This window comes from Lytechinus pictus, chromosome 7 (genome assembly GCF_037042905.1).
Source record: "Lytechinus pictus isolate F3 Inbred chromosome 7, Lp3.0, whole genome shotgun sequence".
Taxonomy (NCBI): Eukaryota; Metazoa; Echinodermata; class Echinoidea; order Temnopleuroida; family Toxopneustidae; genus Lytechinus; species Lytechinus pictus.
The window spans coordinates 18,883,454-18,906,633 of NC_087251.1; the positions used below are offsets into that span (position 1 = coordinate 18,883,454).

General features: G+C 35.1%; 2 protein-coding genes across 5 annotated transcripts in view; one reads left to right on the forward strand and one right to left on the reverse strand.

The window, feature by feature from the left end:
* On the reverse strand, positions 1 to 17,674 carry LOC129264815 (EH domain-containing protein 1-like). Its single transcript, XM_064102148.1, has 3 exons — positions 17,449 to 17,674; positions 12,174 to 13,355; positions 1 to 5,982 (listed from the first exon to the last, which is right to left on the reverse strand). The coding sequence occupies exons 2-3, from the start codon at positions 13,086 to 13,088 to the stop codon at positions 5,275 to 5,277; spliced, it is 1,623 nt and encodes a 540-aa protein (XP_063958218.1). The 5' UTR covers positions 13,089 to 13,355; positions 17,449 to 17,674; the 3' UTR covers positions 1 to 5,274.
* Positions 16,637 to 23,180, forward strand: part of LOC129264814 (uncharacterized protein C19orf47 homolog) — a 20,747-nt gene continuing 14,203 nt past the window's right edge. For 2 of the 4 annotated variants that reach the window (XM_054902760.2, XM_054902761.2), the window contains exon 1: positions 16,637 to 16,735. In XM_054902760.2, coding sequence (XP_054758735.2) covers positions 16,720 to 16,735 — 16 coding nt within the window. In that variant the 5' untranslated portion in view covers positions 16,637 to 16,719. Of the gene's footprint in view, positions 16,736 to 17,238; positions 17,479 to 23,180 lie in introns of those variants that run through there. The other 2 variants (XM_064102147.1, XM_064102146.1) reach the window with 2 other exon arrangements.

Genomic DNA, 23,180 nt, shown 5'->3' on the forward strand with positions numbered 1-23,180 from the left:
TACTCTCATTATTTATGATTTAATGCTCCAATTTTGACAAGTACATAGGACATTTCTTTGAAAACAAATACAAATTCTGTTTTAACACTACAAATAATAATCACAGGTATATAGATGCTATGTAAACTTTGCTTCATGCCACTACGATGAAAAGCACATTTTCACTAGTGATATCAACATACAAGTTTTTGCACCTGCACTAGGATAATTTTATTTATTATTAACTTGTGTCAAGTTGTCAACATTAAATATTTTTGTTTTCTCGTGATAAGAAACATTACAAGCTTGTGACATTTCTTTGAAACAAACAAGACTGAAGCAATTGATTGAAAATGTATGTTCTGATATAAGAGTAAAATTTATATTAGTGCAATAGACAGGTTTCTTGTTTCCACTGAAGTAACACGTGTCTTGATCCAGTATTCTACAGTTCACAAGCCGTACATTTTGTACCTATATGCATTAACTACAATGGAAAAAAAATGAATGAGACATAGTTGTCCCATATGATTGCTAAGAAGTAAACTACAGAACAAGTAAATAGATAAATAATAGAATTTCAAAGAGAGAAGGGGGAAACACAATTGCTTCAGCATTTTCAGTATTTCAGAAATTCAGTGTTTTCACAATCAATGTAAGAAAATTTGTAAATGTATTGTACAAAAGTGGATGTGAACTAAAAACTTTCAATTATTACCACTAAGTTATGCATGAAATCATTCCATTACTGCATAAGACCCAAAACCAATATAGTAATACCACTAAAAAAAGTAATTGCCAAATCAATATTTTGGGATGTATAGAAACATGTCTTTCTTTATTGAAACATATCTTGTAAAAAAACAATCACCATCACCATATCTACCAAGTTTGAGTCTTCTGTAGTTTATACATGTACTTCCAAATAAGTCACACCAATAAAACCATTCTACATCCATTACAATTCATTTATTGACCCAAAAATTCCATCAGTTCCTTTCCTACTGCAATATACATAATGTACATGGGCCCAGTTTTACAAGAGATCAGTTGTGATGTATCAAGTTCACAAGCTATTTCAACGTAGTTGTGTTGACTTGTGACCTTGAAGTACTGGAGTAGACTTGATGACCCTAAAATCCACTCACTGAAGTACAATTTTCATATTATTTTCATGAAAATCTGTCCATTGGTTCACAAGATACAATGTTTCTCATTTTTAATCTTTAAAGAACAGAAGGATGGACAACCCATAGTCTTGGTACTCCACCCCAGAAAAATCCCTCACCTTGACATCAAGATATACATGTACTTTATCTTGTGCTGCAAATAGTCAATACATTGTTTTCAATACAATTCATTGAATGTTTCTTTGAAATAAGGAAATGAGTGCACACATATACGTCAAACATTAATGAGAGAAGATTTCAAGCATTAAAATCACAAAAAGCACAATATACCCTACAATGTCAAAATATAATCTCTAACTTTTAATAGCAACATTTGTTTTGAAATGGCTAAACTAAAACATTGATCAATTCAATACACACAAAATGTGCAAACCTTTGTAAAATGCAATGATAATATAGAATATTTTGAAGTACTCAAGAATAAAAAGATGCCTATAACTTTAGCTTGAAAAGCAGATGATGAAATAAACACAGAAGTATTTATGATGCAATGTTCAGTCATTTTCGTGTCTCTCACCATACACTACTATGACCCACATTGCATGAACTGTGTACACTATACAAAATAGATACTTATTTGGCTTACTATATTACATATATAAGTTGTATACAGAATCACTAGTACTTTGACAACAATTAATCACTACACACATACATTGTACATGCAGTGAAATTTATCTGAGAAATATGCATGTATACAGTATAGCAATATTCTTCCACAAGAAATGGGCTATTAATCAATATGGACGGGCCTTGACAAAGATCTAACATGGCCTGAATTAGTTCATACCCCCAGAGGTTTAAAGCTGAAGGTGACACAAATGACAAATCTCACAAGAGCAATAAATGTCACATCTTGGAAAGGCAAGTCCATTTATTACTTAAAGTCTGCGAGACATCTCCAGCAAATTCATGTCAACAAGAAAGCTTTGTTCATTATCATTCATTAGGTTTTTTTGGTTAATTTCTATGAATGAATATAAATTCAAATCACATTAATGCAAACTTCACACTGTTTTTACATTAAAACTGATTGATCTTACACATTCAAAATAACATTTCTTTAAGAAAATAAAAGAATCAGAGATAATGACCTTGCTTGTTACAGACCTACATGTATGTCTGACAGATTTTGACTTCTTTTGCAATTGAGCTGATTAAAGTCAGAATTAACCTTATAAGATGTCTTGAAAAGATTATGATATTCCCTGATATTCTACCCTCAACAAGATGTCTGGGTAGGGTAGACCAGAGTGTCAGAATAATCTCTGCTCATTAACATTTTATATCTGCTGGTAGAGAAGAACACAACTTAATGGCATACACACAACAGCTAGATTACATGAATAATAATAAACTCACTGAACAAACTTGGAGTACCGTATAAATAAATTGGAAGAAATCATTCTTTTTTAGCATACAAGAATATAATTTTTTTTAAAATCTACTTTCTGCCAGAAGATCAACCTTTCACAGTACATGATGTGCGAATTATTCAATCTGCCAATATCCTGATTTACAGTGTATCCTGATATTGACTAGTTATTTGTGTTTTACAATGAATCAGTCCGAAACTGAAACTGGCAATGAGGACAAGCCAGGCATTTTCCTTCAACTACAGAAGAGTTTAATAGTTGTGCCATAATTTACTGTACTGTATATGAATTCATAAACATGTACATGTACATATTCATATTGTTGCCTCATCATCAATGTAATTTTGTACATCAATATTCATAATTGCCTAATAATTACATATTTAATCTGTTTTAACTTATAATATATATTTTTTTATAAACAACATGTTGATTCATTGGATGGTGCAAATCCTATGCATGAGTTGTCAACACTATGGACCCATAAAAAGAACTGCAGTATTTTTTGAGGGATGAAGAAGGTAATTTGGGTTAAAAAATCGTTTTTGAAACTATTCTTCTATGCAAATTGTGCAATTTTTTTGGGAAAACTGCAAAAGGGTATTTTTCATAAAACCTGCAGTTTATCATAAAAAAAGAAAACAGTATAAAATACTGTAACAAAGAACAGTTTACATCTCTGAAATACATTCATCATGACCCATGCATGAAGTATGATCCTTAGATAGCGGGCTGTGGAATAAAAATCATAATTAAAATACATGTATACTGACAAAAAAATGCCCTTGTCAAACAAGAGCTGAACAAAGGAAATGATTATTATTCAATATAATAATTGTCATATCAGGATTTTTTTTTTGTCTGAGGAAAAATAGATTTGGAATAGATCCAAATAGACAAAGAATGATACTTCTCATTCTCAACTAATATCTACAATTATTGTAGATAAAAGCCAAAAAGAAGGGGGTGGGATTATTTGAAATTAAATCTTAAAATTCGATTCCTAAATTTCTTAACTACTGATATATGAAAAATAGGATATGGCATCATAAAGAGTTGAATAACTCTTTTTCTTTGAAATAGAGAGGTTTGGCAAATTTGAACTTGGCAAGCAGATAAACCGACCTTCACTGAAATGTACATTGATGAAACAAATGCTGTGCACTTCCAAGCAAACCTCCAAATCAATTAGAATTCAGAGAAAACAAAGGTACAGTTAATCTTGTGTATCAAATTTATTCATTATTTCATTAATGATTAAATATTTAATATGCCAAATTTGTTTATGATTGAGAGCATATGTTGTGTTCATATTGAGGCCGGGGTAGAGTAGTTCAATAATCATAATTTAATTTGATGAAATGCATATTTTGATAAATGATGGAATTTGAAAAAATGCATTATATGCATGTGTATGTTGGTTGCTGTGATTTACAATTATGATGCCTTTAATAGGTACAACAGGGGAATCACCCTTTTCCCCAAGTGATATGTGATAGAAAATAGTGATATTACACCATAGATATACATGTATGTGATTCAATTATGTCTGCAGACTGCTGTCATCCAAACAAGTCTAAAAGAAGAAAAGGTTGACTTGCTAAATTATAACCACAGCTCTAATACTCTAAAATGACAGACTAATAATGAATATGAACATTTCCTAATCAAACAATCAGTGACATTGAAGGGTAAGCTTCTCATCTACCAGTTTTACAACAAAGATATGGGTACAGCAGGGGTACAGGCATATTTACTAATAGGATGTGCTACGTTTGGTTTGTTTTGATCTCACTATGTACACAAATAGTCAATTCCACAAAAGTAGCACATGCATGATGCTTGGGAAAGAGAATGTTACTGACTCAGCAGGGGTGCATGACGATGATAACATTTGGTAAAACATCCTTTACTACATGTAGTACTACTGTTTTTATCTTTGGAAAAGAGAGGTACACAACATTCACACATGGTTATGATGCAAATCCACATAGTTTTAACTGGGACCTATCAGGATATCATACTTTACTTGATTAATTTCAATATTCCACATGACACTACACCATAGCCTCACTAACTGTTTCAATGACCGTGCTACTTCAAATGATTTCGGTTCTGCTGTAACATTCAACACATTCAGCATCGTAAGCCTATCTGAATTAAAGTGTATGTTTGATAATTCATACACGTTGAAGTTACGCATACAGGAAAGGCTCACACATACCTGATAGCAGAAAAGACAGTCAATGAAACACATACATGTATTCGCTAATTGAGAGGAAGTACATCAGGAACTATTATCATTTATTATCATGAGCAACAAATGTTGGGAATACCAAATAATTCCCCAGAAAATATAACTGCCATTTACTTTCAGTTTAGTGTGCTCAACTTACATAGGACCTTAAAAACAAGAGGAGTGAATATTAATACAATGAACATGTAAGTGGTCACTGGAAAGGAAATTGTACAATACAGTGTTGCACTTTATGGGTAGTTGGTCATTTTCTACATATAATGTAGAAGTATTTTTTTCCACTGTAGAACTAGAAATATTTTTTTTCTGATTCTGAAGCATACTTTGCATGTACATAATACATGTATATTTACACTTAACGTGTGCATAAATCTTAAAATGGCATTCAATTTCTATAGATCTTCAATATGTATGTACAATGTACTGTTGCAATGTAAATTAAGTGTTACTTTAAAACAATTACAATAATTGATCATTTTGGATCAACACCACTAAATCCCCTTTTATTTGTGGGTACCAAATGAAGAGGTAATTCAGCAGGAAGCTCACTTCCATCTAGTTTGATACCTATTAAATGTAAGCACAAACCAAACTCCTCTTTGTCAAGCATGCCATCTCGGTCAACATCTGAAAGCTTCCATATCCTGCCCAGAGTAAGGTTGGGCAGTTTGGACTTGATCATGTACTTCTTGGCTGCAGTGCCAGAGATCTTACCATTCAGTGGACCAAGACTTTCAAAGATCTTTTCATATTCATCCATCTTGGCCTCAACAACCCAGTCCACGATCTCATGCTTTCCGTAGTCTGCACCAACTCCGTATCCCGTGCCGAACGGACTTGACTCATCTGCAGTGAAAGCTCCGCCTCTGATGAGCTGTCTTTTATCAAGAGCCTCTTCTGTGGGGATCATCTGCATGAGGCGGGTCATGTCGGATCCCAACATTGAATCAACCTTCTCTATCATGCGTGGTTTGAGGGTGTGGAACTTTGTGAAATCCATATCCTTGAGGACTTCTCTCATACGACTCAGGGAGGGGAAGTCTCCAGGTGAGATCTGGTAGGTTCGTTCAACCTCCTTGTATACCTCGGGTAGGTTGTTGATCAGTTCCTTCTTCTTGGCTTCCTTGCCAAACATGGAAGGCATATCCCGTTTCAGAATGCTCATCACATAGGCATGGACCTAAGCAAGAAAAATAAGAAATCAATAATAAAATGTGTAAGATTAAAAAACAAGTGGAATGCCTCTGGCCGTCTCACCTGCATCACGCGATTCAATATAGCAGCAGTGCTGATTTTGAAAACTACTATAACTCGCACAAGATGTTCAGTGATACTTGGTTACTCGTATTTCCACGTTTTATGAATTAGACCAATACACTTATAGAGATATGATGGCAATTCAACAAATACCCCCAACGTGGCCAAAGTTCTTTGACCTTACATGACCTTTGACCTTGTTCATGTGACCTGAAACTCGCACAGGATGTTCAGTGATACTTGATTACTCTTATGTCCAAGTTTTATGAACTAGACCAACACACTTTCAAATTTATGGCTGTAATTCAACAAATACCCCAATTTGGCCAAAGTTCATTGACCCTAAATGACCTTTGACCTTGATCATGTGACCTGAAACTTGCACAGGATGTTCAGTAATACTTGATTACTATTATGTCCAAGTTTCATGAATCAGATCCATAAACTTTCAAAGTTATGATGGTAATTCAACAGATACCCCCAATTTGGCCAAAGTTCATTGACCCTAAATGACCTTTGACCTTGGTCATGTGTCGTGAAACTCATGCAGGATGTTCAGTGATACTTGATTAACCTTATGTATAAGTTTCATGAACTAGGTCCATATATTTTCTAATTTATGATGACATTTCAAAAACTTAACCTTAGGTTAAGATTTTGATGTTGATTCCCCCAACATGGTCTAAGTTCATTGACCCTAAATGACCTTTGACCTTGGTCATGTGTCGTGAAACTCATGCAGGATGTTCAGTGATACTTGATTAACCTTATGTATAAGTTTCATGAACTAGGTCCATATATTTTCTAATTTATGATGACATTTCAAAAACTTAACCTTAGGTTAAGATTTTGATGTTGATTCCCCCAACATGGTCTAAGTTCATTGACCCTAAATGACCTTTGACCTTGGTCATGTGACATGAAACTCAGGCAGGATGTTCAGTAATACTTGATTAACCTTATGGCCCAGTTTCATGAACTAGGTCCATATGCTTTCTAAGTTATGCTGTCATTTCAAAAACTTAACCTCAGGTTAAGATTTGGTGTTGACGCCGCCGCCGCCGCCGCCATCGCCGCCGCCGTCGGAAAAGCGGCGCCTATAGTCTCACTCTGCTATGCAGGTGAGACAAAAACCCACATACAATGTATTTGAAATACATGTACATCAAACAGATGTGCCACAGTACAATAGTCTTCCAGTTAGTAGACCACTGAATTACATAACTTTGTAAACAAAAGTGACAAGAGGTTGTTCTGAATAAAGTACAGTGTAGGAACACATCCATGAAAGTTTGACAACAATCCATCAAAACAGAGTTGCTACTAGTTTTGTTTTTCCATGTCACATGATGATATGAGTTGCTCCCCAAATTACATTGTACACATGTGTATTCTTATAATATAAATTCTACAAACTGGTTTTTTTTTCTGAAATATGGAATAGTTTGAATTTAGCCTGTCCTAGAAATAGTCATTGTCAACTGGCAATTGAATGAAATTATGCTTCACACTGAATACAATGTACCTGTGATCAAGAGAAAATCTTATTAACCAAAGTCATCAACCTTTTCATGGATTTTCACAAGAACTTTTTAGTTTTTTTTTATAAAATCAGATTCAGTTTTTCTACTTTAATAATTGAAATGAACTAGACAAGTAGACAATTCTACAGACAACCCTATACTAGGATTGACTTTCCCTTTAAAGGGATGGTCCAGGCTGAAAATATTTATACCTAAATAAATAGAGTGAAATTCACAGAGCAAAATGCTGAGAATTTCATCAAAATCGGATAACAAATAACAGTTATTGAATTTTAAAGTTTAGCCATATTTTGTTAAAATGGTTATATGCACATCATCATGTATATTCATTATGTCACTTTTTAGGTCGGCTGATGATGTCACATCCCCACTTTTCCTTTTTCTTATGTTATTACATAACATCATTATTGTTTCATTTTTTCATACATGTGTGAATAATGTGTCTCATTTATAATGAAATAAGTTGCAGCAATGATTAGTTAATAGTAAATTGTCAATCCCATTTTTCAGCTCTTGGTAGTAAAAATTTGAATAAACCTAATTTCATATACCGGTAATTAAATGTAAAAGAACAAGTGGGGATATGACATCATCAATTTGCTCATTAAATATTCATGAAGTCATGCCTAGAACTGTTTCACAAGAATAATGCTAATCTTTAAAATGCCAGTAATTTGCTATTCTTTGTCCGATTTTCAGTTTTTGTTTGTCTGATTTTGTTAATCTGTTTAAATCATAATATTTTCAGCCGGGAGCATCCCTTTAAAGTATTCATGAAAACATACATGTGGTAAATTTAAATGATGTATGACAGTTGTTTGCACTCTACCAACTGTGTCAAATGTCAGTTTAAGTCAATGTGTAATGCAATTACCATCAATGAAAGACATGTCGGAAGTATTCAATAAATGAGGAGGATTTAACAGAGCTCTAACCATGACTGATTGAATAGTGAGGACTGAGGAAAAACTGGTGTTTGACACATGTAAATATTATTATGGGGGAAAATAATTTCAAATCAGGAGATGCACAGGAGTCAGTCTGATTCTCTAAAGTGAATTACATAACAGACTAGTATAACCCATTCATAGCGAGTTCTTTCCTGTTACCAATTGAATTGAAGTTCACAGTACTTCATAAATCATGGTAATTCGCACTAGCTTGTTACGACACACATGTTATACCTGTAATGTATTACACTCCATTCAAAAGCAAACCCAATTACATGTACATATACATGTATATGATTCAAGAAAGAGAACAGTCTATGACTAAACCCATGCATCTATTAAAGTGAAATATAAATTGTCATAAAGTCAGCATGCACAAAGGATATACACCCAAAATTAAAAAAGAGGCTTGAAAATTTAAATCTATATACAAGCAGGTATTTTGCCATGGATTTCTGTATTTTCTCGTAGTATATAGTTATCAAATAAGTAGCTGCTACAGTATAGTAGCTGTTCCAAGGGCAGAGCACTTTTTTAATAGGAAAATTTATAAACTCTTCCAAACATTCATGTACATGTATAATACATGTACAGTGCACAATTTAAAAGAGAGAAATAATAAAGGATCATGACAGGGGCATTAAGGTCAATAAAAAGGGCACCAACAGCCATGGACTTGGATTGAATTAATTCAAACTCTGGTAGTTTGCTTGACTGCTGGTATGTATAATTATAATGTGTTTTGTAGAAAGTTAGCAACTGGTATTACCAGCCTGACAACTTTCCTTCCAGATTATATAATTGCTGTTCCTCTGACAGATAGACATAGAAATAGAGGCCACTAATGAATAAAGCTCAATTTTGTTTTGTAATCGATTCTTCCATGCAAATGCAGCTATTCTAGACTCTGAGATATGCACAGAAAATAATTTGTTCATTGCAGAGTTGTCTTTTTGTGGTCAGGTTGCTTTCCTTCAGGAAATATTGATTTGATTCCTTCTGAGAGTGGAAGTAGAATCAAGAACTTTAGGCTATTTTCTTTAGAAATAAATAATAAGTGAAACAATACATGTCTGATCCAAAATGGGTGGGGCTAGCCCCGCTGGATGTCTGCATTAAAGAGAGACCAGAGTAGTAGTACCAACAAAAGAAGTATTCATACAGTACTACCAGCAGCGAAATGACTTATTTTACTTCTACTGTCTGTCATTAAAGAACAGTACATGTAGTAGCATGTAAATTGTTTTATGGATTGAAAATCTATTGTGACAGAAGAGATTATTTTGTGCATCAATACAAAATACTTACACATTTCAAGGAAAATCACCTTCATGTAACCATCCTAAAGCAGTACCCCCCAAAAATAAATGTATCTATAGGCCTACATACATGTATGCAGTACTCTCTAGCTACAGTGTACTATTGAGATTGAGTCAGTATCTCAGCTTTTTGGTGCAGAAATGTCAGTGCCTTAAGGTCAGAGTTCTCTGGAAGAGTGTATTACACATCTCGGCCTACATGTTTGTAACAAACAATAACTAGGGCTTTTTGCCAAACTCAATAACAAGTGGAGCAATAGAAATGAAAAATCATCTTATCCCAGTCAAGGGTAATGCAGAATTTTGGGCAAGACCACTTTTCTATATTACAATAAAAATAGGCAAAATCCAAAATAACACACTGTACATGTAAATATCCTGTATACATGCAGTCAAAGAAGGATGATAAAAAGATAAAGAGTGTGAAAAGGGCCAAATATGGCAACAATGATGAAAAATAAAGAAGATAGGGTGGAGGAAGAGTAGGAGAGGAGGAGAAGAGGAAAGAATAAGAGGAAAAGAGGATGGTATAACACATCTTGGCCTTCATGTACAGATGTATACAGCACGTCCCCCAAAAAATGTCCCTCTCAAAAGAGTTCTGAATTACTAAACCAGTTAAGGAAAGTGTAAATTTGCACAGGAATAGAAAGCGCATTTCACATTCTAGCTCCTGTGAAAATTTACTTTGTCTTGCCTCAGTGGATTTGAATACATATTCATATGCAACAGTGGTGCATTTCAGCCCATTCCAAGTTTTCAGCACTGATGTATTTCTGCACTGTCTCTAGCATGTCAACCCCCATTTTAACATCCAGGATCTGAGCAGGCTCATTAGATAAATTTGACCATCTTCAGAGCAAGAAACACCCAGCATAAAAATAAATAAAGAAACACCCAGCATGAAGTTTGCTTGAAGACTGGTAAGGGTATCAGTGCACCAACATGAAATAAACTATGTATGGTGGAGGAGTACAATAAACTGAACAATGAAGGACAAACCACAAATGTATCACAATTTGCATTTAACATTACCAGTGGAATTTGACTAAAAAATCAAATAGGTCAATAAATAACTTGACCTCAGGAACTTAATCTAAAAATGAATTAAGTAATAAAAACAAGAATGCAGTTCTTAAAATATAGGGCCAATGCCTATTGTCGCATCAGTATGCATTTTCTATTATTTAAATAAATTCATAGCAAACTTGGAAAGGACTGTCAAGCTCATTTCTCACCCTTCTGAACATGCTTATGGTTGTGATTTGATGAACCTGGTTACATCATGGAGATTTCTATAGTCAGACCATGGAATTCCCTGGTCAGATTATGAATGATCAAAGTGGTTTGATACGCTAGACAGTGCTGAACAGTGGAACAACACTCATGTACAGCAGTGCTGAATGCAAACTTGGAATGGGATGAAAAGCACTGCTGTTTTTAAGTGTTATGTTTATTAAACAGATTGTGTATTCAAAGCCGATGAAGCAAGACCAATTAATTTTTTTTACAGAAGTTAGACCATGCAATCAGCTTTCTAGTTCTGGATATTTAATTGAGAATAATTACTCTATTACAAAATAAATTCAGCCACAAGTCAGAGGGACATTTCCTGGTATGCGCTGTATTGTCAAAGTATAAGTAGTTCAGCAGTACTCAGTCAAGCTTGCTACAAATTAAGATGTTCCCTCTAGTAGTAATAAATGCTGAAAGCAACTGTCTACATTTGAAAATGTTAGCCTGTTTTTAAGACTTACTCATGCAAACAATGCTTGATTTCAATTGCAATCAGTTTATTTACCAGATTTCTTTGCCCAAAAGCTTGACTTATATCATTATTTTATTTCTTTATAAATAAAAACACAATTTGTGTAAACCAAATTTGCAATTCCAAAAAACTATTGTCCAAATTGCCAACTGACAGATTTTGTGCAGTGTACTTCAGGAAAAAATAAGAACAAAGTTATGAAGAACTGGTCAATTTAAGTGTAAAGTTCAATATACTCAGACATAGATACATGTATGATGTAGACTGGAACAGAAAAATAAAAGAAGACAAGATGTGCTAATACTAGAGTTAGGTGTAATTCTAATTCTACCTGTAAATGGTGAAACAAAAAAGAGACAAAGGAGGCAAATGAGGGGAAAGAGATAACAAAACAGAAAAGGAAATAAAGAGAGATGGAGAAAGAGAGAATTTTTAAAGAAAGATCAAGATGACAATGAAGATTAAAATTACGAGATTGTAGAAGTACAAAAGGCCAAGTGAGAAGATGTAAAACGATTTAAAAAAATACTTACTTTGGCTAATCTTGCCCTCTTGATAAGATCATTGAGTTTTCTCAGGGCTGCATTCCGGGGAAGACTCTGGAGATCACTGAAGAGATCAACTTCCTCTGCCTCAAACAGCATTCTATTCACATCATAGTGCAGAGGCTTGTTCCAAAATGAGCCGATGTAGACTCTTGAGACTTCTGGAGTATTGATGACCTTGCCAAGAGACCACATAAGGGCCCCATACACCCTCATCAATTGTTGGTGGTCGATCATGTCCGACTTATTCAAGACAATGCGAATCTTCTCATCTTGGGTTTTTATTGCTTCAATACATCTCCTAAACTCATCAGAAATATCAAGTTTATGTGCATCAAACAGGAGTATGATCCTATCTGCACGTTCCGCAAACCATTCTAGTACGTTCACAAAATCATAGCCACGATCAAGTCTCTGTTTTTCTCCTGATAAGATACCAGGGGTGTCTATGATGGTGATACTTTCGAGTACCGCACAGTTGGTTAGGGAGCATTGAAAACGATTGAGGAATGCATTGCCAAACTTTGACATCTTGCGAAATTGACGTTTTGGGTCAACAACAAGTGCATTCCCTGGTATCACCTGGTCCGTTTCACCTTTCATTACTGCGATGAATCGGTCTGTTGTGGGTTCTGGACCAACTCTCATGCCGGGAAATTCTTGTTCTAACAGATACCTGATAAAAGTGGTCTTACCCGTTGAGTACTGACCAACGAGAAGGATCATGGGCTTGGCTGTGAAATCAGCTTCATCAAGAGCCGGTGAGTGGAACTCGTGGAAGCGATATTCCTCTTCAAGAGGGAAAATCACTTTTTGGTACAAGTCTTTGAGTCCATCCAAAACATTGTTAAACACATGCGGCTGCTTGCGCCGGGCTTCATCTTTATTTAGCCAGGTGAACATGATGAATCAAAAAGTCAAGTTGCCGTCCTTTCTTTTAAATGGTCACGATTTAAATGGCAATTCTTCTGTTCTGGGTTTAAATAGCAGGTATACGGTACCGGTATAACCTCACGTTAATGTGGGTGTGTACTGTACAATGCATGGGATCGGATGATCCGATCTCGGGGCCGCATTTGATGACACACCTCGATGGCTGGCGCTGATGTCATTATTCGCAGGATCAAGGGAATACCGTGTACGTACATATATACGTATTCAAATGTACATCTGAAAAACACCAGCGAACATTTATTTCGCCTAGTAATTAGACGTATTTCTCTTCGTTTCATTGAAATGGTGAGGTTGATTGAAACGTCCCTTCTTTAATTTTTAGTTCGAATGAATGCATATTGATCAGGAGTAAATACAGATTTGTCCAAAGCGGGATTCCACATTTTAAACAACAAACATATAATCAAATAAATACATAACTGATAAAAAATGATGGTGGTCCCAAAGTCTGCGCACTACACGATTTGAGTAAAGATTTAACATGCATGTTTAACATGAATTTCTTTTATTTTACAAAATCTTTCACATACCTTGAACATACCTTGAAGCGCCACACTTCCATCTTGATATTAGTGTGGCAGGGTTTGGGGGGCTTTGTAGCCCATTAATGACCAATTTTGATAGTCTCTGTTTAAAGTTGAGGAGAGTGGACGACAGTGGCGTAACTACGGGGGGGGGGGCATGGGGGGCACGGGCCCCCAATAGGCTGGCCAAAAAAAAAAACGGGGGAAAGGAGAAAAAGAGGGAGAAAGGGAGAGAAACGTAGCGGGGAAAGAAGAAATTATTGTTAGTTATAATGCTTTATTATAATTATGTTATGTTATATTACATTAAAAAATCATAACTTTATGAAACATTATTTGCGCAGGGCCTATGTCGATCTTCATTGTTCCTGGTGCTCGCATTGTCTGTTTAACAAGATATATAATCTGTTGTACTAAAACCTCCCGTTTTCAAGTCAATATACACCAAATAGATTTCCTCGCACTTCGAATTATTATCGTTTTATGTAGTGACATTGCTTCTTTTTTATGACTACTTAAAGTGACTGCCCCATTTTAAGGTCTTAATATAAACCATTTCCTGTCCGTGCTTACGTTCGCATTCGTGGATTGGTGAGATATGTCTGTTCTTCATGAATTCCTAAAATCATTTCTTAAAATGTCCCTTTTTCTGATCTGAATATCAACAATTTTCAGCTTGCGCTTCGCGCTCACATCATTTGGTTAGTGAGATGCATATGGTGATCATGATTACAATGACTACAAAAAGTGCTCCATGTGTTTAGATGTAATTCTAACAAAATCAGCATGCGCTTGGCACTCGCATTAGATGAGATATGTGTACTCTTAATGGATTCCTAAAAAATAGTCCTAATATAGCCCAGTTTGGGGTCAATATAAACAAACATTTCAGCTCGCGCTTCGCGCTCGCATCATTTGGTTAGTAAAATATGTATGATCTTCGTGAATTCCAACAAACAAGCCTTAAAATTTCCCTCTTCAGGTCTGAATTTCCTAAATTTTCAGCTCGCGCTCGCAATATTTTTTAAGTGTTTTTTTTCACAACATATGTATTATTAATTTTTTTTGCAACGGATACAAATATTTATGTTTATATATGGTATACAATTTGTTTTTGTTTAATAGAAGTGAAATAAATAAATTTGAATTTGAATATTTTATTAGTGAGATGCGTATGGTAATCATGATTACAATGACTACAAGTGCTTGATGTGTTTAGATGTATATTATTCTAACAAATCAGCAAGCGCACTCGCATTAGATGACTATGGTGAGATATTTATACTCTTAATGGATTCCTAATATATAGTCCTTAAAATGTCCCTGTTTGCAGTCAATATATAGAAAAATAACAGCTTGCGCTTCGCGCTCGCATTGTTTGTTTTGCGAGACAGGTATGTATTATGATTACAAAAATATGCTTATAATGTCCCCCTTTAGGTCTGAATTTCAAAAACATTCAGCTCGCGCTTCCCACTTGTATTATCCGATCAGTGAGATATGGCACTGTCCTTAAAATGTCTCTATTATGTAAGTATACTTGGCAACTGAGCGCGCTTCGCTCGCTCTCTAAGTCAGACACTGGTGGACGATTTGATGGCTTCTTCAGGGAGTTTATTCCAGCTATCAATTACTCTTTTGCTAAAGAAATGTCCAGTCTGGAATTAGTTTTTTTTAGCTTTTGAGAATGACATCTGGTACTCTGATAAGTGATATACGTTGCTTTCTGGAACATGAAGTCTGGATTGATGTTATCGATCTGTCACACTATACGATAGGCTTCAATAAGATCACCCCTCTTCCGCCTATGTTCCAATGTTGTGAGGTTAAGTCTTTTCAATCAGGCCGTTCAAAGGGTAGCCCTAGCCTGCACCTTTTCAAGAACTTGAATGTCTTTAGATAAATATGGGCATCCGGATTGCGAGAGTTTCAGGTCACATGGTCGATCATTTAATTAGGGTCATATGAATGGTGTTTTGTGAATTAGTTAATTATTGGTTTCCAAGTCAGCCCATTAAATTATTTTGTAAGCAAAAAAAAAAATAATAATAATAATAATAATAATAGTAAATAATAATTATTATTATAAATAATGACAATAATAATAGTAGTAGTAGTAATGATAATAATAATAATTATTAAAATAATAATTAATGATAATAATAATAATAATAGTAGTAGTACTAGGCCTACATAATTATGATAGCATATATTCCATTAATGCTCAGAGAGCAAAACATAAATTATATAGAAAAGTACAAGAAAATTAGAAATAAGGAAAACACCTATCTGCTGGTGAACAAATGCAAATTAAGGTTGTCCTATTATTATAAAGGATGTTGCAGAGTTTGAGTTTTTCAGCTCCTATATGTGATCAGGGCTAGAGTGGTCCGGCATGTGCAAGGATCGATCGCCCCATGATTTTTTTTTTATAGATATAGTGGAATATGTAAGAGACTTGATTGGGATGATCGCAGTGTGCCACACTTTTTGTTATCAGGTCCATTGATGATATCATAAACCAGAAGTAGAATTTTGAAAACTATGCGATCCTTTAAGGGCAACCAATGGAGGTCTATAGTTGACGGGATTTGAGCTGCTGATTTCTGGTTTTGGAAGTCGGGCGATTTTAGAGTTTGGTATATATAGAGAAAACTATTATCGAAATCAAGGCGTGGGGAGATGAGTTAGTGTACACATTTCTCTGTAGCAGAACGAGTTAAATATTTTCGAATGAAATAAACCACGTTTACAAATCCTTGATTGTGACAGGACGTACGGCCTGACTGCAAAACAAATAAAATATATTTCTTTCTATATGTAATGTTGCGATATTCTGGAAATTATTGATTATACTTATCAGTGTTGTCTTTTGAAATATTACATATATAGTCCAGAAATATTGATTACCACAATTTTACATGTACTTCTCATCCCGATTCCGACTACTTCGAACGACTGGTTATAGAGACTTCTAAAATGATATCGAATATCGCATATAATATCGGTAGCTAGTACGAGAGAATCCACCGAAATTGACTGCGAACGGTCGCGAAATGGCAGCGAATATGGGTAAATATAATATATTTGTTTCTATATGTAATGTCGCAAGATGTTAGAAATTGTTTGTTTATAATTTTGGTTACTTCAATTGATGTTTTCTTTTGAAATATTACATTTGAATTGAGAAAATGCCACAGCATTGCCCCACCTACTGAGAAATCTGAGGGGTGTTTTGTCAGACGCGACGCGCAGCGGGATGAGCGGGATTCCGACGAAACATCACCATCACAGTGGCGTATCAGGCGGGGAGGTTACCCCCCCCCCCCCGGCGGATTTCACCATAATAATAATAAAAAAAGGGAAAAGAGAAAAGAAAGAAAGAAAGAAAGAAAGAAAGAAAAAGGAAGAGGAAAGGGAAGGGCTTGGGCTAGTCTGATAAATCCGCTGTTTCGGAGGAGTTTTTAAACATTTTATTTTTGTTTTTTTGGTCCTATCCCACTCACACTAATACGAGTAGGCACTTCAGTCGGGCGGGCGATCGCGCGGACACAGCGCTAGACGTAGATTTTTGCATTGCAGTGAATGGCGAGCGCCTATCTAACACACACAGTTCGCTCCGCTCGGCACTTTGGCCGAGCGCTGGAGTTGCATTCGGCATTGCTCGAAAAGACAGAGTCAGTTTCTTCCTTTATTCCGCTGATTTTGATTGGTCAAAAATTCCCGCGGTTGCTTCGTACATCTTCGGTAAACATCGGAAATATACAAGACGGAGTCTAACTTACCTTCATGCGAGGGAAGGACCTAATATTCAGGTATTTATTTTTCTTTGCTTGTAATCACCTTCTTGTAATCATCGGATCCCTTGTAAACTCGGTCAGTAATAAACATGATAAAATTGTATATTTGAGAACATTTTGTGAAATTCTAATCAAATTTGGTCCGTAGAGAGTTTGCGAATATGAGCTTCAGTTTTGAGTGTCATGAGGTGTTTGTGAATCTGACTCGGCCGATCGAGCAGGGTTGTTTTGAGCGTATACGAACAGCTGTGAGTGACGTCATCCCCACTGCGTTGGGCCTGAGATTAGTCTTGGTATTCAGACACAGTATGTTTCAGCCGTTGTATATTTTTTTAAATTACGATTTGAGCTCTGTTAATTATGAAAATCAAATTGTTATTTTGAAAATAATTTTGTAGAATTCGTGTGAAATAAGTATTAAGAGCAAAACTGCAAGTAAACTTCAAGAATTTTGTTTGATATGTGATTTTTTGTTGGAATGCGTCTGAATGTCTAGAATATGGTATTGTTAATGAAAGTCGTATTTTTGAATGGCACAGAAAGCTCCTTGCATGAATTTAATTTAGAAATAGGTTTACATACATGAGATGTGTTTCATGAATTTGATATCTGATTTATGGACCTTTGTTATGGTGTTAATTATTAATTTGAAGATATGAAAAAGTAAGAGAAGACAATAATGAGGCAATTAACAGTGATGATGAGACATTAATAATATGAGACAATAAACATTGAGATAATTATAATAATTATTATGATTATAATGATAACAATTATAATTATAATGATAATAATTATAATTGTAATAATTATTGAGACATCAATTCTAGTATTTATTGACAATAATAATTATTACAGTAATCATTATTATAATAAAATAATTGTAATAACAATTATAATGATGTACTTTGAATTGTAATAATTACTGAGACAATAATATTAATGAGATATCAATAATAATCATTATAATAATAATACTTATAATTAAAATAAATATAATTGTAGAAACAATTATAATTATAGTAATTATAATTATAGGCCTTATAATTAATGAGACAATAATAACTATTATTACAATAATACTAATTATTATAAAATAATTATAATGATAACAATTATAATGAAAGTAATTATAATTGTAATAATTACTGAGACAGTAATATTGAAAGGTCATCAATAATTATTATTATAAAAATTATTATGATTATAAAAATAATCATAATTATAATTAAAGGCCTTATAATTATTGAGACAAATATTAAACTATTATTACAAAAATAATAATTATAAAATAATTATAATGATAACAATTATAATGAAAGTAATTGTACTCGTAATAATTACTGAGACAGTAATATTGATAAGTCATCAATAATTATTATTATTATAAAAATTATTATAATTATAATTATAATCATAAAAATAATAATTATAATTATAGGCCTTATAATTATTGAGACAATAATAATTATTATTTCAATAATAATTATTATTATGAAATAAGTATAACAATAATTACTATGATAGTAATTATAATTGTAATAATTATTTAGAAAATAATATTAATGAAACAAAAATAATTATCATAATAATAATTATTATAATTATAATACTAATTGGGACAATAATGAAACGATGATGAGACAATAAAAATATAAACAATTTTATTGAGACCATAATAACAAGACAATAATGAGATAATAGACAATTGAAATCAATCTGTTTTTATTTTTTTCTAGAAATCCTAAGATTATTATTTTAATTCTCTTTCTTTGATTACAAATTATATTCATTGAAATAAGCTTGTAACCGATTTTGCAATCGGCAACCGATTCCATTCGATTTCACCACAATCGGCAATCACTTGCCGATCTTCGATCATGCCCCTTGAAGGAAAAAATCGAAAATAAAAAATCGGCGTAGATCTGGTTACAGTGCGTGATCGTTCAGAAAATATTTCAAGATTGTTTTTGAGGTGCTAGCTATTTAGAGGTTCGCATTATTTAGGGAAAAAGACGCGGTATTATCTATGGCGATGTTTAAGAGGATAGATATCTTCTCTTCCAACTCATGGTGATAGCGGATGCCGCCGTGAATTTTTAAAGGTCTTATTACTGACGGAGATCACTGCGCTACTCTCTTACCCCCTTTATGATAGACATCTTCTCTTCAACCTCGTGGTGATAGCAGACCCCGCCGTGAACTTTTAAAGATCGTGCTACTGACAGAGCTCATTGCGTTACTCTCTTACATCGTTTATAATGATATAAATCTTCTCTTCAACCTCGTGGTGATAGCGGACCCCGCCATAAACTTTTAAAGACTGTACTATTGACGGAGCTTATTGCGTTACTCTCTTACATCGTTTATGATGATATACATTTTATTTTCAACCTCGTGGTGATAGCGGATGCCGCCGTGAACTTTGAAAGATTGTATTACCGACGGAGCTCACTGCGCTACTCTCTTACCCCTTTATGATGATAGACATCTTCTCTTCAACCTCGTGTTGATAGCGGATGCCGCCGTGAACTTTGAAAGGTCGTATTACCAAAGGAGCTCACTGCGCTACTCTCTTACCCCCTTTATGATGATAGGCATCTTCTCTTCAACCTCATGGTGATAGCGGATGCCGCCGAGAACTTTGAAAGGTCGTGCTACTGACGGAGCTCATTGCGTTACTCTCTTACATCGTTTATAGTGATATAAATCTTCTCTTCAACCTCGTGGTGATAGCGTACCCCATCATAAACTTTTAAAGACTGTACTATTGACGGAGCTTATTGCGTTACTCTCTTACATCGTTTATGATGATATACATTTTATTTTCAACCTCGTGGTGATAGCGGATGCCGCCGTGAACTTTGAAAGGTCGTATTACCGACGGAGCTCACTGCGCCTCTCTCTTACCCCCTTTATGATGATAGACATCTTCTCTTCAACCTCATGGTGATAGCGGACCCCGCCGTGAACTTTTAAAGATCGTGCTACTGACGGAGCTCATTGCGTTACTCTCTTACATCGTTTATGATGATATACATTTTATTTTCAACCTCGTGGTGATAGCGGATGCCGCCATGAACTTTGAAAGGTCGTATTACCGACGGAGCTCACTGCGCTACTCTCTTACCCCCTTTATGATGATAGACATCTTCTCTTCAACCTCGTGGTGATAGCGGATGCCGCCGAGAACTTTGAAAGGTCGTATTACTGACGGAGATCACTGCGCTACTCTCTCACATCGTTTATGATGATATACATCTTCTCTTCAACCTCGTGGTGATAGCGGACCCCGCCGTGAACTTTTAAAGCTACCCAAAACATATTTCAAATCATCGTGCGTGCTTGCGACTTCTACTACATTTTAATTGCACTTGCGACTTTAAGATGATGCGTCGTAAGAGGTCATTCCAATAAATGTAAATCGCTAGCACCTAAAAATACTTTTAAAAGATGTCCCGCCGATCGTTCATTAACCTGTGATCTATGAGAAATATTTTCATTTTATTTTCCTTTGCGCCTTTGCTCGGAAGATCTCGGAAGATGCGTCTTTCTTTATCTTTCTAATAAAAATCACTCGGTTTATTTTAAAGCAATAACACCTCAAAACCCCTGGCTTTAAAACATGTTCCAAACGATCGCGCATGTTGGCGACTTCCATTCCAATGCATTCATCTTTGTGACTTTGTCAGGAAGATGCGCGCGACCGTGAACAACATTTTGATGTATTCCTTTGTTTTTAAACATCGCCGATTCGATTTTCGATTCGATTTCGATTTTAGAAGCTTAACTGCCGATCCGATTTTCGATCTGATTTTTGATCCGATTTACAACATTACATTGAAAACTTAATGTATAATGTTCAAGCAAAGAAAATCAATATCAAGTCATGTTTACCCTGTGCACAAACCTACCACAGGGCAATTACCCCCGAAATAGGGTTAGGTTAGGTGTAGATTTTTGGATAGGGGTACAGTGTAGTTGTCCGGGGGGGGGGGGGTAATTGTCCAGGGTGGGTGGGGATGGGGGGAGGGGAATTGTCCGAGGGTGGGGGGGTGGGGGGTTATCGTCCAGGGGTAGTTGCCCTTGAACCAAAGAAATCATATGCCAATATGTCAAATCAATCTGAGTACTTTAAGATTTAAATAAAAAGCTTGTACAATTCCCCATAAGCTATGTATTATAAATGTGCCATGCCCAAAACAAAGAGAATAATAAGATTTCGCAATCTTCTTTTGTCCACAAAAAGGCCTGTTTTTTCATCACAAAGATGACAATAACTCGACTTCTAGATATCGGAATTTGAAAATTCAAACAGTTTTGTGAATCGTAGATATTGAGCCTCATTGTGAGCCCATCAAATATGCTGGAACAGCCTTTCCTAATTTTCACCTGAAGTGCCTAATACGAGGTTAGTATATATACTAACCTCGTACAAGGGACCGTGTTTGACCCTGGATTTGAAGTAGTCGGCAAACATCGCTTCATTGCTGAAGTAATATTTGCCGAAACTCCTTCTCGCTACGCACCGGGGCTCTTTCCGGTAAGTAGCAATACATAAAAAATTATACATATGATTTTGAAATGATTTCATTATAAAAAGAGCAAATTTCGCTTACCTCGGCCTAGCAAGTGACTTCGTTTGTCTCTTCTACGGAAATACAAGGAAGCCCGTTGGTGGCGCTAATAAATTTCACAACCTTGATTCAGCTCCTCGGTAATTTTATAACTGTGTCTAAATTCTTTGAATGTGCAATTCTTATGATTAATTGACTAATTATGGGCACCAATAAATGAAATACCTTAAAAAATATATTTCAAGATTACTATTGGCGATGATAACACTTTTTTGCAATTAATTTAAAACGACTAATGAAATAAAATTGAAAAAAATACACATGCCTGGAACGAAACCAGCAGTACAAGCTTTAACACACACACACACACGAACGTCAATAATATGGTATACCAAAGTCTATACAATGAAAAGATTGGACACTTCACGGACTTTGCGTAATGCCTTGCGTGGATTTGTGTGTAAAATAGTGTAGGTGCCTAGTCTTTCCCTTGTCGTGTCTTTGATATGAATATAAATCGCGCGCCCTCTTTAGGAGAAATTTGATAACCACGCCAACCAATTTTTATCTCCGTGAAATCTTCACTAAAGATCAAGAAAATATACATATTTTTGTAAAGAAACTTCAAGGAGAAGTCACGGAAGGATCTAAATGATTCGGTAAGTGTCATAGCAGAATGTGAAATACCAGATTATGCGTGATATTTTATGTGGGCAAAAGCCCAATATATTTTCAATGTGTCGTGTGTGTTGTGTGAATATGACTGATATTCCTTCGCACGCGAGACGATATGAACCCATGGGTGGTCCTATCCTAGACCTAGCCGGTGCTAATTAATAATGCAGTTTCGCACTGGCCGATTACCAGCATACCTCATCACCATAACTCATCACCAATACTTGTTACCAAATGTCATGACAAGTCTCTCAGTCACATTTCGATGTCAACTCAATATACCCACTGCTTTTCAAAATATTGCAAGCGGTAACGGCTGTATTTTGACTGCGATCTCGAAGACATCGATCGACGATCGTTCAAATCCTCAGTCAAACATCGCTTCGCTTGGCGCTTCACCGCTCGCCGTCATGTTGATATGGACTGAAGTTATGCGACCAAGAGATTCACATGCGGCATGCTGGC